Source organism: Prinia subflava, chromosome 3 (assembly GCF_021018805.1).
Source record: "Prinia subflava isolate CZ2003 ecotype Zambia chromosome 3, Cam_Psub_1.2, whole genome shotgun sequence".
NCBI lineage: Eukaryota > Metazoa > Chordata > Aves > Passeriformes > Cisticolidae > Prinia > Prinia subflava.
This window is the reverse complement of record NC_086249.1, coordinates 21,839,856-21,852,304: the sequence shown is the minus strand read 5'-3', so window position 1 is coordinate 21,852,304 and position 12,449 is coordinate 21,839,856. Positions and strand designations below refer to the sequence as shown.

The 12,449-nt window shown below is 44.8% G+C and overlaps 1 protein-coding gene across 1 annotated transcript in view; it reads left to right on the top strand.

Annotated features, from left to right (window-relative positions):
- Positions 1–932: 932 nt before the first annotated feature.
- NARS2 (asparaginyl-tRNA synthetase 2, mitochondrial) overlaps positions 933–12,449 on the top strand; it is a 48,762-nt gene continuing 37,245 nt past the window's right edge. The window contains exons 1-5 of the mRNA XM_063394389.1: positions 933–1,144; positions 4,170–4,279; positions 4,654–4,774; positions 5,437–5,577; positions 8,743–8,823. Of these exons, the coding sequence (XP_063250459.1) occupies positions 1,022–1,144; positions 4,170–4,279; positions 4,654–4,774; positions 5,437–5,577; positions 8,743–8,823 (576 nt within the window). The 5' untranslated portion in view covers positions 933–1,021. The remainder of the gene's footprint in view (positions 1,145–4,169; positions 4,280–4,653; positions 4,775–5,436; positions 5,578–8,742; positions 8,824–12,449) is intronic.

Below are 12,449 nucleotides of genomic sequence, written 5' to 3'. Positions count from 1 at the left end.
CCCTACCCCCACCATGGGGATCCCTTGTGTCCCAGAGAAGGACCTGGGGGTACTGGTGACAGCCAGCTGAACACAAGCCAGCAGTGTGCCCTGGTGGCCAATAAGGCAAATGACCTCCTGGCCTGCATCAATAATAGTGTGGCCAGCAGGAGCAGGGAGGTCATTCTTCCCTTGTACATGGCACAGGTGAGGCCACACCTCGAATGCTGTGTCCAGTTCTGGCCCCTCAGTTTGAGAAGGACGTTGAGACACTTGAGCACATCCAGAGGAGGGCAACAAAGCTGGTGAAGGGCCTGGAACACAAGCCTTATAGGCTGAGGGAGCTGGGGTTGTTCAGCCTGGAGAAAAGGAGACTCAGAGGTGACCTTATCACTCTCTACAACTTCCGGAAAGGTGGTTGTAGTCAGGTGGGGTCGGTCGCTTTCTCCGGGCAACAACTGACAGAACAAGAGGACACAGTCTCAAGCTGTGTCAAGGAAAATATAAGTTGGATATTAGGAAGAAGTTTTGCACAGAGAGAGTAATAAAGTACTGGAATAGCCTGCCTGGGGAGGTGGTGGAGTTGCCATCCCTGGATGCGTTTAAAAAAAGACTGGATGTGGCACTCAGTGCCATGGTTTAGTTGAGGTGTTAGGGCATGGGTTGGACTCGATGATCTTGAAGGTCTCTTCCAACCTACTGATTCTGTGATTCTGTGATTCTGTCACACGGGATCCCTCTCGCGGCCACAGAGCATCCTTCCCCCTACTCGCGGGGATCCCATGCGCACGTGTCCCGTTAGGAGCCCACACCCCGCAGGAGGAACTACATTTCCCAGGGCCGCTTGCGCCCGGCGGCGGAAGGGGTGGGCTGAGAGGCGCATTCCGTTCCGATTGGCTGGCCGGGGGCAGGCCGAGCGGCCATTGGCCGGGCGGGCGGTCAGTTGGGGCAGCCGGAGGCGGGCCGACTCACGTGGGCCCGGGAAGCGGGAGCGGGCGGCCGGGCTCGGCCCGGGGTTCTGGGGGAGCGGCCCGGCCTCGCCATGCTGGGCGCCCGGGGCGGCTGGCGGGCCCTCCGCCGCTGCGCCTCCCTGCCGCGGGCCGTGCGGCTGCGGGTGCGCCAGGCGCTGGGGGCGCGGGAGCCGGCGGACGCGGTCACAGTGCAGGTGTGTGCCCGGGTGTGCCCGGCCCGGAGCCTGAGCGGACGGGAGGACCTGCAGGGGCGCGGCCCATGCCCGCGCTTCGGGGAGGGAAGCGTGGGAGCCCCGCAGAGCGTTTTGCTGCGCTCGCAGGTGTCCTCTGCAGCCGTGCAGAGCCTCTCCGTGTGTGCTCCCGCTGTGCGTGCTCGGCTGCCGCAGCCAGCGAGGCTTTGGGGTGCCTCGGCACTGCAGAGGAGCGCTGTCACTGTGGTGGGCTGTACTGAATGTAGTGAATGAAAGCTCTCTACCACCCTGGCTTTATCGCCTGTTCTGTTGCAGAGATCGAGCCATTGCCTGTGTGCTGTTGTTTTTAAAGTTTTTTCAGAGGTCTTGTGCCACCTACATTCAGGTTTAGAGCAGTGTCGGTGGAACCATCGATAACGCTTCCACTGACTCCTCTTGTGAACCAGGATGGCCTGGAATTAACAAGCATTTTAGCTATGGGGCACTTTTCCTTGGCATAGGATTGTGTGTTCCCATTTTGTGGTGTTTCCAGCTGGCAGAGTGCTGGCTGCACAGACAGAGTCCGGGTTTCAGTGCAGCACTGTGCAGTTGTCAGTATTTCTGGATGAATGTGAAAAGGACTGGCGTACTTGATGGCAATTTTAAACAAAACTGAAAGAGGATAGATTTAGATTTATAAGAAGGAAATTTCTCGCTATGGGAGTGGTGAGGCACTGGCACAGGTTGTCTTGAGAAGGTGTAGCTGTCCTATCCCTGGAAGTGTTAAAGGCCAGGATGGGGTTTGGAGCAACCTGGTGTAGTGGAAGGTGTTCCTGCCCATGGCAGTGGGGTTAGAACTGAATAACCTTTAAGGTCCCTTTCAGCTCAGATCTTTCTGTGATTCTACAGACCCAAAAAACAGTTTATAGCATGCTGGTATTCCTGCTCACACATGGGTGAAGTCTGATAGGGTAAGAAGCTTATCCAGTGCAGGTTCTTTTCAGATGTAGTTTGATGAATAATGCAAGCTAGAATAAACTGATGCTAGAATTTGCAGTACTGCCATTCCTCCCCTTCCCTGTCCTCCAGATCCTTGCTACTTTGCTCTTGCCCTGTGCTGGCAAAATGTGGGGGTTTTGTATTAAAATGTGCTAGGAATCTGATCTGGCCTAAATCCAACCTTATAATGGCCAGGTTGTTGGAATGTGCAGTCTAGTCTACAGTCAGGATTGTCACTTTCATTGTGCATTCATTCTGGTAAGGTGTGAAGTGGTCAAAACATTGCTGCTGCAGCCTCTGCTGCTCCAATACAAGCCTGTGGTATGCTTTTACTTCCTCTTGCATGATGCAAGACTTCTCATCTTATTTAATAGATCCCAGAACAGCTTGATGAGGTGGCAAAAAAAAGCTCTTGAGAATGTTTCTTTGCTCATTTTTTTGGTGGATTTTGTTAAGGAGCGTTTAGGGAGGGAAGCTGAGAAAAACATCTGCCATTACACATTAAATGTGCGTCCAGTGTAATATACGTGGTGTTTTCTGGGAGTTTGCTGGAATACAGAGGATAAGCACAACAGCTTCAGGCATGTTAGTGCATGAAATACCTTTTACTTTAACCATACAAATATGAGGATGCCCAGATGATCTTAGTTCTTCCTTTGGATGGAACACTCTGCAGGGGTGGTTTGCCCTGTCTGACTCACTAGGTTCATGTCTTTAAAATGTTCCATGATTCTTACACGGAACATGGGATGCATGTTATACAAGCCTGTGCAATGCTTTGCCTGTATTGGTAGTTGTTCTTAAAACTGTAACATGCTTTACTTCTGGCGCTGTTTAATTCTGGGTTTGTTCTGTCTGAGTGGGAGAGGTAGATGGATTTGCACTGGTTTGTCTGGCATAAAAATCCCTAAAGTTTGAAGTCATTGGGACTATTTGGTCCCTTCCAGTTAAGAAAAAAAGATGAAAAAGATGGTTGGAAAAGAGGGAGCTTGGTTGTTTAATCAGCCCTGGTTTTGGTTGTACTCTGTAGTATTGTTAGGAGATGAGCTGGAAGGCCCCAGCAGATAATTTTGCTTTGAAGGCCAGCTTTGTCTCAACTCTGGTGAGCTGAGGAGCAACTATGGGAGTTATAGTTTGGATGCTATTACTATTGCTTGCTGCCTTGGTACTGACTTAACATTTCCCTTTAAAATCATTAAAAAGCTCATATTGAAACATTAGCCTGTGCTGGACATGGTCAGTTTTACTGTTTTGCTCTTACAAAGAATTTGGGTGTTTTTAGTTTAATTCTTTTCATAAAACTGGACAAAGTACTTCTAAATTTTTTTCCTAGTATCTTTTTTTTTTCCATGGGAAAAAAAAGTGAAGCATTCTAGATTTTGAGATGAAAGGAGAAGCATCCAAGGCAGTAATTTTTTTGTTGTTGTTTTGCACGAATACATTGTTTTTCGTGTGAATCTATTGGCTGCAACATTGTTTTAGCAGTCCAGCAGTTTAGGGCACATAAGCCTCTAGTGAACAGATTGGAAGATTTGAAAGACTGGAACCTTTCTACAGGGATACAACTACAAAACTCATACTGAAAACCATCAGAATGGCCTTGAGTTTATTGTAATGAATAATGGTGCATTACTGGTCTCCCCTGTTTTAGTAAGAAGAATTTGGAAGGGACATCACTGATAGGAATATGTACTTTGCTGAAACACTTTATATCTCCAGAGCACTTTGTTGCTTTCTGTGTTCTCAGCTCCCCAAAGCTGCAGGTACATCTTATTAATCCTTGCTATTCTCAGGAAGAGACTCTGCCTCAGAGGGATGTCTCTGCCTAAGGATTTGTTTTTCTCTGCTTTGAAGTCAAAAGAAAAAATGACAGTAACTGTTTTTCTCTTTTTGTTTTTTATTATTATTTTGCCTCTAAAGAAACAGTTATTTTGATTTCAAGACTGAAATAGGCCTGAAGTGGTGTGTCCAGCTCAGCTGGAAGAAGAGCATGAGCACACAGTGTTCCTGCCAAAAAATAACAAATCTCTTTTTTTCCTTTTACCTCTAGGGCTGGGTCCGCTCTGTCCGATCCCAGAAGGAAGTTTTGTTCCTGCACATAAATGATGGGAGTTCTCTGGAAAGCCTCCAGGTGGTTGCTGATCCCAGCCTGGAAACGAGGTAGGTCCATTTGAAATAAGTGGAGAAATAAATGTGCTGAGCAGTGCTTGGAGGGGTCTGCTTAAGCTTCTTTCCCTGTGCCAGGGACTCTCCAACCGCATTTGTCCCAACCAAGAGCCCCTTCTAATAAAGACCTGTCACTTCTCTCCCCACTTGTCCAACATTCCTGCCTTGTCCTAAATTCTTCTATAGCTTTGTGAATCTCTTCCCATTCCCAGCTCTGCATTTAATAACTTTTCATGTCATCAGTTAAGCTCTATGGCTGCAGCGTCTCTCGTGATCTTAAGTAATCCAGCTAAATTAACAGAAATCTCTCTTCTGAATGTAGTTGTATCAGTTGTACTTAGTTAAGCTGTTTTCTCTTGATTTCTTAGAGACCTGACTTTTGGAAGTGCAGTGGAAGTGCAAGGGAAGCTTGTCAAAAGTCCTCATAGGATGCAAAACATGGAGCTGCAAGCTGAAACCATTCGTGTGGTGGGACCTTGTGATATTTGGGTATGTCACTATAGCAGGAGGGGTAGGACTGCTGGAGATCAATTTTTAAAGGTCCAAATATCCAGCAAAGCGTGCTTGAAACTGTATTTTCTTTAAGTCTGTGTGGTCCTGCGGACTTTGATTTGTCAGCAATGTCTGTAGTGTTTCAAAGGAGAAACATGGGATCACCATGAAAGCTCGTTTCTGGGGCAGAGCCATTTCTTCATGGTAATGTGCACAGGCTGACAGTTAAGAGTTTGCCTTTGTCCCACCCTGAAGCACTTAGCTATGCAGGTGGTTTACTGGTGAGTCTGTCTTGGATGTGAATTGGAGAAACAGTGGAACTGGCAAGATGCTCCAGGCTGTGCAGCTGCAAGAACCATATCTGCCAGAGGCATGTTCAGAACCAGCTTGCTGTTGCAAGGAGAACAGCTGCGTTTCAATGGGGCTCAGCATCCAAAAGGTGGAGCATTTTAGAGTGCTAGTACCTCTTGTGTTCATGACTCTTGCTCTGCTGTAAGTATTGTAAAATACACAAAACAACCAGAAAAGAGAAGCAAAACCATCTAGTTCTGTGCCCTGTAAAGCTGATTGAGCTTTAGTAAGGCATTCCATGAATAGCAGTAAAACTGCACAAACTTCCAAGTTCTCATCCTCTTACTTTGATTTCCTTGTTGTTTCAGTCATTTCCCCTGAAAATGAGGGAGAGGCACCCACTGGAGTATGTCCGACAGTTCCCTCACCTGCGCTGCAGGAACAACACCCTGGGCGCCCTCCTGCGAATCCGCAGTGAAGCCACTGCAGGCATCCACTCCTTCTTCCAGGTAGTCCCTCTGTACTGAGCCTCATGTGTGGAGCACTCCACCAGGCTGGCTTTATTGGGAGCGGGTTAGGAAGGCAGGAGCGTGACACCTTGCCTGCAGGGTATGGATTTTGCACACAGCGGTTTTCTGTCCAGGCTCGAGCCTGGCTGGGCCTTGGCCAGACTGTTGCTTATGGTCAGGTTAGTGCATCTGTGGGCTGTCAGTGTCCTTCCACCCATTTCCTGTTATTTATCCCTTTCACAGAGTTGCAGTACAATTGCCTGCGAGTGTGTGGTCTGGGGAACACAACATAATGTGGACTTGTTTAACGCATCCTCTGCAGTGACCTTACAGTCCTTGGGCAGAAACCTCCTCCCACATGGAAAAATCTGATACAGGAACACAGACAAATTGACTCAGAGCTTCATGTTATTCTCAGTTCTTGCCTCTTACTGCAGTACAAGTCTGTGTGGATGCTGTTGGCTGACATTAGGAGATTCCTGTTCTGATGCATTTGACACTGATGAGTGGGAGCCACCTGTGTTTTCTGAATGTGTCACTCTTAAGCTGTGGGCACAGCACAGGTTTTGTGCACACAGGGGGGCAGTGAATTGGCTCTGGTGCCAGGTGCCACATAAAGACCATGTGTGACTGGGAAAAGAAAGATAGCAAGTCCTCTAGCACACCTGAGCCTTTCTTTAAAGCTGTTCCTGGAAATAAACAGGTTTTAGTTTAGATAAGCTGGCTTTAGATAGAATAGAATCATATTCAGAGCATTCTGATGACAAAATTAATACGCAATAATTAGTGTGGCCCAAGGAACAGGTTAGAATGTTGAGATGAATTTCTGATCCCATGTTTGCTGGTCTTAGTTGTCTGCAGTGATAAGGAAGGCTTGCTTGCTCTAAGAACTGTCTGTGTGGAATTACATGGCATTTGGATGACTTTCGTGGGTTTTGTTGGGGTGCCGGGGGATGTTTTGTGAGTTTTTTTAAGAGAACTCCCGTGTCAGGTAAAGCTGCTGGTTCCAGGATTGCTTGTGCCTGCTCCTGAGACAGAAGGCAGCTCTGATGGTGATCGGTCTGTGCCGGTGTGGAGCCACTAGATGGCGTTGCCTGCAACGCTTTGTGCTTCCACACCTGACACGAAGGCAGCCGAGATACAAACACCTCTTATTCAGGCTTTGCTTCTCTAAATCAACTCCTGCTCAGGCTCTGACATACCTTCCTCTTTGCAGTGTTCAAGAGCAGAGCTCCATTGAAAAATAGAATCTACCATCAATTTAGCAGCAGCAGCTACACTTAAGTTATTTTTAAAGGAATAAGGAAGATTTGGTCCCATATCTGATATTTACAAATGCTTGTGTGAGAACTCTCCAAGCACCAGGAATGTCTGTGATTTTATTGCATTTCTAATGGAAGGAAGTCTTAAAATTGCCACTTGCATCATGCCAAGAATATTGCAATTTCCAGCTTGACAATGTCAGAACATACCATAGCTACAAAGTGGAACTTGAGCATTTTCACTCTTCGAAGCTTATAGGAGTGAAAGTAAGGAGCTTTTATGGTGGAAGAAAATAAGGGGAGCTGTTTGGTTACACAAAATTATCAAGACACTCTTTTAACTTTAAAAACATCTCTTTTTTAGCCTGTCCATTTCCAGGAATGAATGACTAGTGCCAAGTGCCTTTGGTTTGGATGTGAAAGCTAAAATGTCCTCTTTAAATCTTCTCCTGAGAATAGTGGTCCATGTGGGATAGGAACGTTTTTCCTAGGCACAGTAAGATAGTTGCATTGTGAATGGCAGCTTCCATTCTGCACATTAAGTTCCAGGTTTGTGAGAGCTGGTAATGCAACTTGAATTATTTTAGAAGCTTTTATAAGAGCAATTATCCAAGAGGTTTTTAAGGGATTCTCTTATTTCAGATCTGTGCAGTTTGCATTACTTTCCAAAGCATGTGAGGGATCTTCTGAGTGAAATGTGTTTCTTTACAGCAACTACTGCCACTGTATGAGCAATTTAGGCATTTTTCAAACATCTCCTGTAGAGCTGGGAGGCCGTGTAACCAGCAGGGCTCTGAATAGGCAAGGAACTGTGTCAGAGGCCTGCACTTTGTACTGGTAGACTGAAACTTCCTTCTCCAGGCAAAGCAAGTAGTTCTGGATCCAAAGCTTCCTTCTGTGCAGTGACTGGATCCCAGTGAGGAGCCAAGGTAGTCTGGAGGTGACTGCAAGGACTTTGCTCCCTCTTGGTTGTGTTGGTGTACTCCCACAAAATGCATTGCATGTCCATATGAGGTTTTTGTTCCAAGTTAATTTGAGTTTGATTCTCAGAGTGGGCAGTAAATGCTACTCCTGTCTTCCTAGCCCCTTGATGAGCTGGGGATAAGGACCAGGACCTCTCATGTGACTGTCTGAATTGTATTATTCTGGTAAAAACTGCAAAGCTAAAATGTATCCATCCACTGAATATTGGGTTGTAGCTGTTTTATGGCTGCACTGCAGAGAAATCCAGAGAACAGAGGCTCTTTGTCCATTCAGCCTTAGTGGCTTCAGAGGCTTCTGCTGGATTTATGAATTACATGAATGTGTAATTCTGCAGGTACCTAGAACATAACCAAGCCAGGGTATGCCCTGTCTCTTAAAATCAATTTGACTTCAGTATCTTAGAAGATGCAATGTAGGACTGACACTTTATTGGTGGTTGGGTTTTTTTAAGGTCTCTTTCATCCACTGTGTGATTTCTGTCATCCAACACGTTTGATCGCTTCTCTTAATGCAGCCCACAAAGATTGTCCTTTGCCTAACCACTGCCTTCCAAAAGGCTGAAAGAAACAAAGTGGTGAGGTCATAGGGGTGAATTTGATCAAAACTGCCCCAAAATAAACAAAACGCTGAAGTGAGAAGATAGGGGAATGGTGTGGAAACAGGCCATTGCAAAAAAACTCATAGTAATGACATAAATCTCTTTTGGTTATGAAACCTGGAGGAAAACACACAGGTAATAAACACTGATTTGTAAATCATGGTAGCAGTTAGTTTGTCATCTATCCCTGTAAGGCAGAAAAGACTGCATGTGCTGTCCTGGTTGGGGGAAAATGGCCTAGGTATATGTGCTGGTTGATGTCATCCCTTGGGGTGACGTTTGGTATCCAGCTGGTAAACTTTGCTGTTCTCTCTGTTCCAGGATAATGGGTATGTGCATATTCATACCCCCATAATTACATCCAATGACTGTGAAGGTGCTGGGGAGCTCTTTCAAATTGAGGTAAGTTGGGTTGCGTAAAGTTTGTTTTGGGGTTTTTTTGTTTCTTTTTTTTTTCAAGGCAATTCTTGAGTTATTAAAGGTTAGAGGAAATGTCTGTTTATAAAACCCTTTTATGTACTCCTGTGACTTTTTTTAATATAGCAGTTCTTTAACTAATAATTTAGTCAGTTAAACAGATACATTCTTTTATTTTATTGCTATTTTGTGCATTAATCAGCACCTTTTGTACTGATGAGGTTGTTCTATCCCTAGTGCTGTGGAAAAATTTACAAAGAATAATGGAGGGAGGTGGAACATCTTAGTAAACAGAATTATGTGATCATAAGAGCCCAAGAGATGGGATGGATCATTCAAGACAGACTACTACACTCAAATATTTCTTAGCTTTGAAACAAAGAATATAATTAATCATGAGATAATATTTTAAAATAACAAAATAACAATACCTGAGACTCCTTTTCAGTGTGTACTTACAGGTAGCTTGTAGGTAGGTTCCTCCCTACAAGCTACTCCTTTTGTGTGTCAGAATTCTCCCCCAATATTGTCAAGCCTCCCCATAACCACCAAATTACTGCCGCAATCTGTCGTTGTAAGAGTACTTCACATCATGGGTCAGAACCTCCCGTGAAACTGAAACACAGCCATAACCACTAAGATCTCCCCCACAGATTTCTCATGATTCCTGACCCCACAGTCAGTAATCATACAGAATTCCATCTGTGTTTTGTACTTCTGTATCTGAAATTCACTCTTCTGTCTCAAACAACACCAGCTATTGCTGCTTATGGGTATTGGCTCCAGCTTTGCTGGTGATTCATCTGTAAGCAAAAGAAAAATTGTTGAGGTAGCAGTTACTTGCTATGGGGTCGTGTCTTCCACTCTGCACAGCCTCATGACAAAAAAAGCTTCTGTCTACTTGTTCTCCAGGATCTCAAGGTCTAACCTGTGCTACCACTGGTTCCCTTCCAGACCAGTACGTGTGGCTCAGCTTTTTGCTTGTTGGGACAATAGGGCTGATTAGCTAAACTAAATTGTTGCTGTTTAATTGAGATGCCTTAATGCTACCCAAGGTTCACTCCAGGCTGTTGCATGCAAATTAAGACGTGAAAACAAGTGACACTTAATGATGGAAACATTATGCAGTTTGCAGCTGTACAGTGTATTGCGTCTTCGGTACAAATTGTATCCACTTGAAAGCTGTAGAGGATGCAGGACTACAGCGTAGGTGGCTGGTAGTGACAGAAGCCCTGATGCAAATGTTGAATGAGGTGCTAAATTGTGAGACTGAAACTTGTATGAACTGGATCTTATCAAAATGCATGGTTCAAGGCAGATATTTTACTCCTCTCCAGTGGGATTGCTGAGTTGCAAGTAATACCTGTCTTGGAGAAATGTAACTGTGGCTGTGCTTGAAGAGTGTGCTGTAAGTGCCAAGTCAGACCCCATTAAATGGCCTGTGCCATAAAGGAAGGGCTTCACAATCCCACTTGCTGCTGGGAAGAGGGACGTTCTCCCTGATTTCTTGTTGCTTCTTTGAGTACAGCTTCATTGTCTGGCCTCTTTTAGGACTTGGTTTTGTTTCTGCAAAGCCCTGTTCACAACTGGTCCTGGCCAGCAGAGCTCTAAGACCACCTCCTATCCTGCCTGCTGGGATCACTTTGCCCCACTGGAGCAGTGACACTGTTTTATGACAGTGAAAATGTGGGGAGGATTAAGCCTGCCTTGGGCCATGCATGTGGTGTTGTCAGACACAAAATAAGAGTGACAGAAGGGTGTCAGACATAATAGTAAGGGTGTGATATTTGCAGCAAAGCCCAGAATTTTCATGTGCTTTTAACCAAACCAACTATCAAGATATTCTTGTCTGCTGTATTCAGTCACTTTTTAAACTAGCCTTTAATTCACTGTTGGAACAGGACAAGGGAGAATATAAATTCATGTTCCTCTTGTATTTGAGGAGGAACTAAGATTTCTGGTGATGGGAATTGATGAAAACAACCTTCAAATTAGATTCTTCAGGTTCAAAAAACATTTAAATCCTCTTCCTTAAGTTTAAAGATCTGTCTTCTAGCTGCAACCAGAATTGGTGTCCTGTTGATCCTCAATTTGCAGTAGTCACAAATCATCTGCTCTTAACAGTAGGGTTTTTTCTCTTTTTAGGGTTTTGGTGGTTTTTTTAGCTCCTTTGGGCAGTGTATAGAGCCAATACTCTCACCAGTTTAGCTGGCCTGCTGCAGGTGGAGTAAGCTGAAAGCTTCAGTTGAATAGCCTTTAGGACTCAAGTAGAGACTGCTTTTGCACCCACTGTGAACTATTGCCTTTAAATAGCTGTTTTCTCTTACTGGCACAATTTTAATCCTCTGACTAACATCTGATGGCTGCTCAGGCCTGTGCATTCTTTTGAAGTGATGGAAAGTTAAGAGAATAGGAATATGTTTTTACATGTGAATTGAAGAGATGGGGAAAAATGTATCTGAAGTTAGAAAGAAAAGGCTTTTTGAAATATGGTCTTTGATTCCTAAAACTCTTAATCCTGTAGGATTTGTGTTTGTTTATGTGTTCAGTGTCCTCATTATCTTTGTTTGGTTTTGGATGTACTGATTAATCTGTATATAGCTTTGGTTGGGATGCTCTCATATTAGAGCTTGGGGTGGGGGAGAATCCATATTCCCTCTCTGCTGGGCAAATCAACTAAATGTTTTTAAAATTAAGTACTGTAATGGTGAAAAGAGTGCAGAAAGCAGAGGACATTTTAAAGAATAAGTCACAAGATGTATCCAGAGGAATTTTCCACATGGAAAGTGTAAGTTTGAGGAGAAACTGCCAGAAGTGTGAGGATGACTAGGCAGACCCTAGAGCACATGGCTAACAACAGCACCAGCAGCTTGTGGCTTTCTGCACTGTTGACAGTGTCTTACTGTGGTGGGAGCATGTAGGGGAGAAAGCACCTTGTTTGTTCTTCTTTCTTTAAAGTAAATATATTGAAAATACTAGAAGAGCTTTGGCTGTTGGAAGCAGTTTTAGTATCACCCAAAGCAGGATGAGGTAATTTGTGAAATAGGGAGAATGCAGATCAGCATTACTCTATTTTAATCTGAAAATGATTCCCCTATACCAGCAGTTTTAGCACTTCCACTTTAGCACAGATTCTTTCCTTTTTTTTTTTTTACTTATTTTTCTCTTTTATTTCTTCTGAAGTCTAAAATTCTTAGCAGCTTTGTATGTTGCAAGAAACTTTACCCAGTCCTTTTCTGTGGCTGCATCCTAGGAAATCTGCCTTACTTTTGTCCTTGTGACCCAGCTGCGTGTCTGTTCCCTGCTATTTTCAGTAGCCTCCCACTCTGTCTGCAGTGTTGAAGACTCCCTGCTTTGAGTCTCTTGCTCTCTTTTCCACTTTGCTCCCTGGAAAATTTTCTTTGCATGGCCACTGTCAGCTGCTGTGGAGAAGGTGAAGGCTTCTCTGTGCTCTGTAAGAGCCTGTCTGGCCCAGGACACTCCAGCTGGTTCAATGTGCGTCTCCACAGCCACTTTCCCTGTTGCCTTTTAAGAGAACTCAGCATGCAGTGAGTTCCAAAGCATAACGGCTGTATCATGCATTCACAGCTCCTTGAAGTAGATCTCCCATG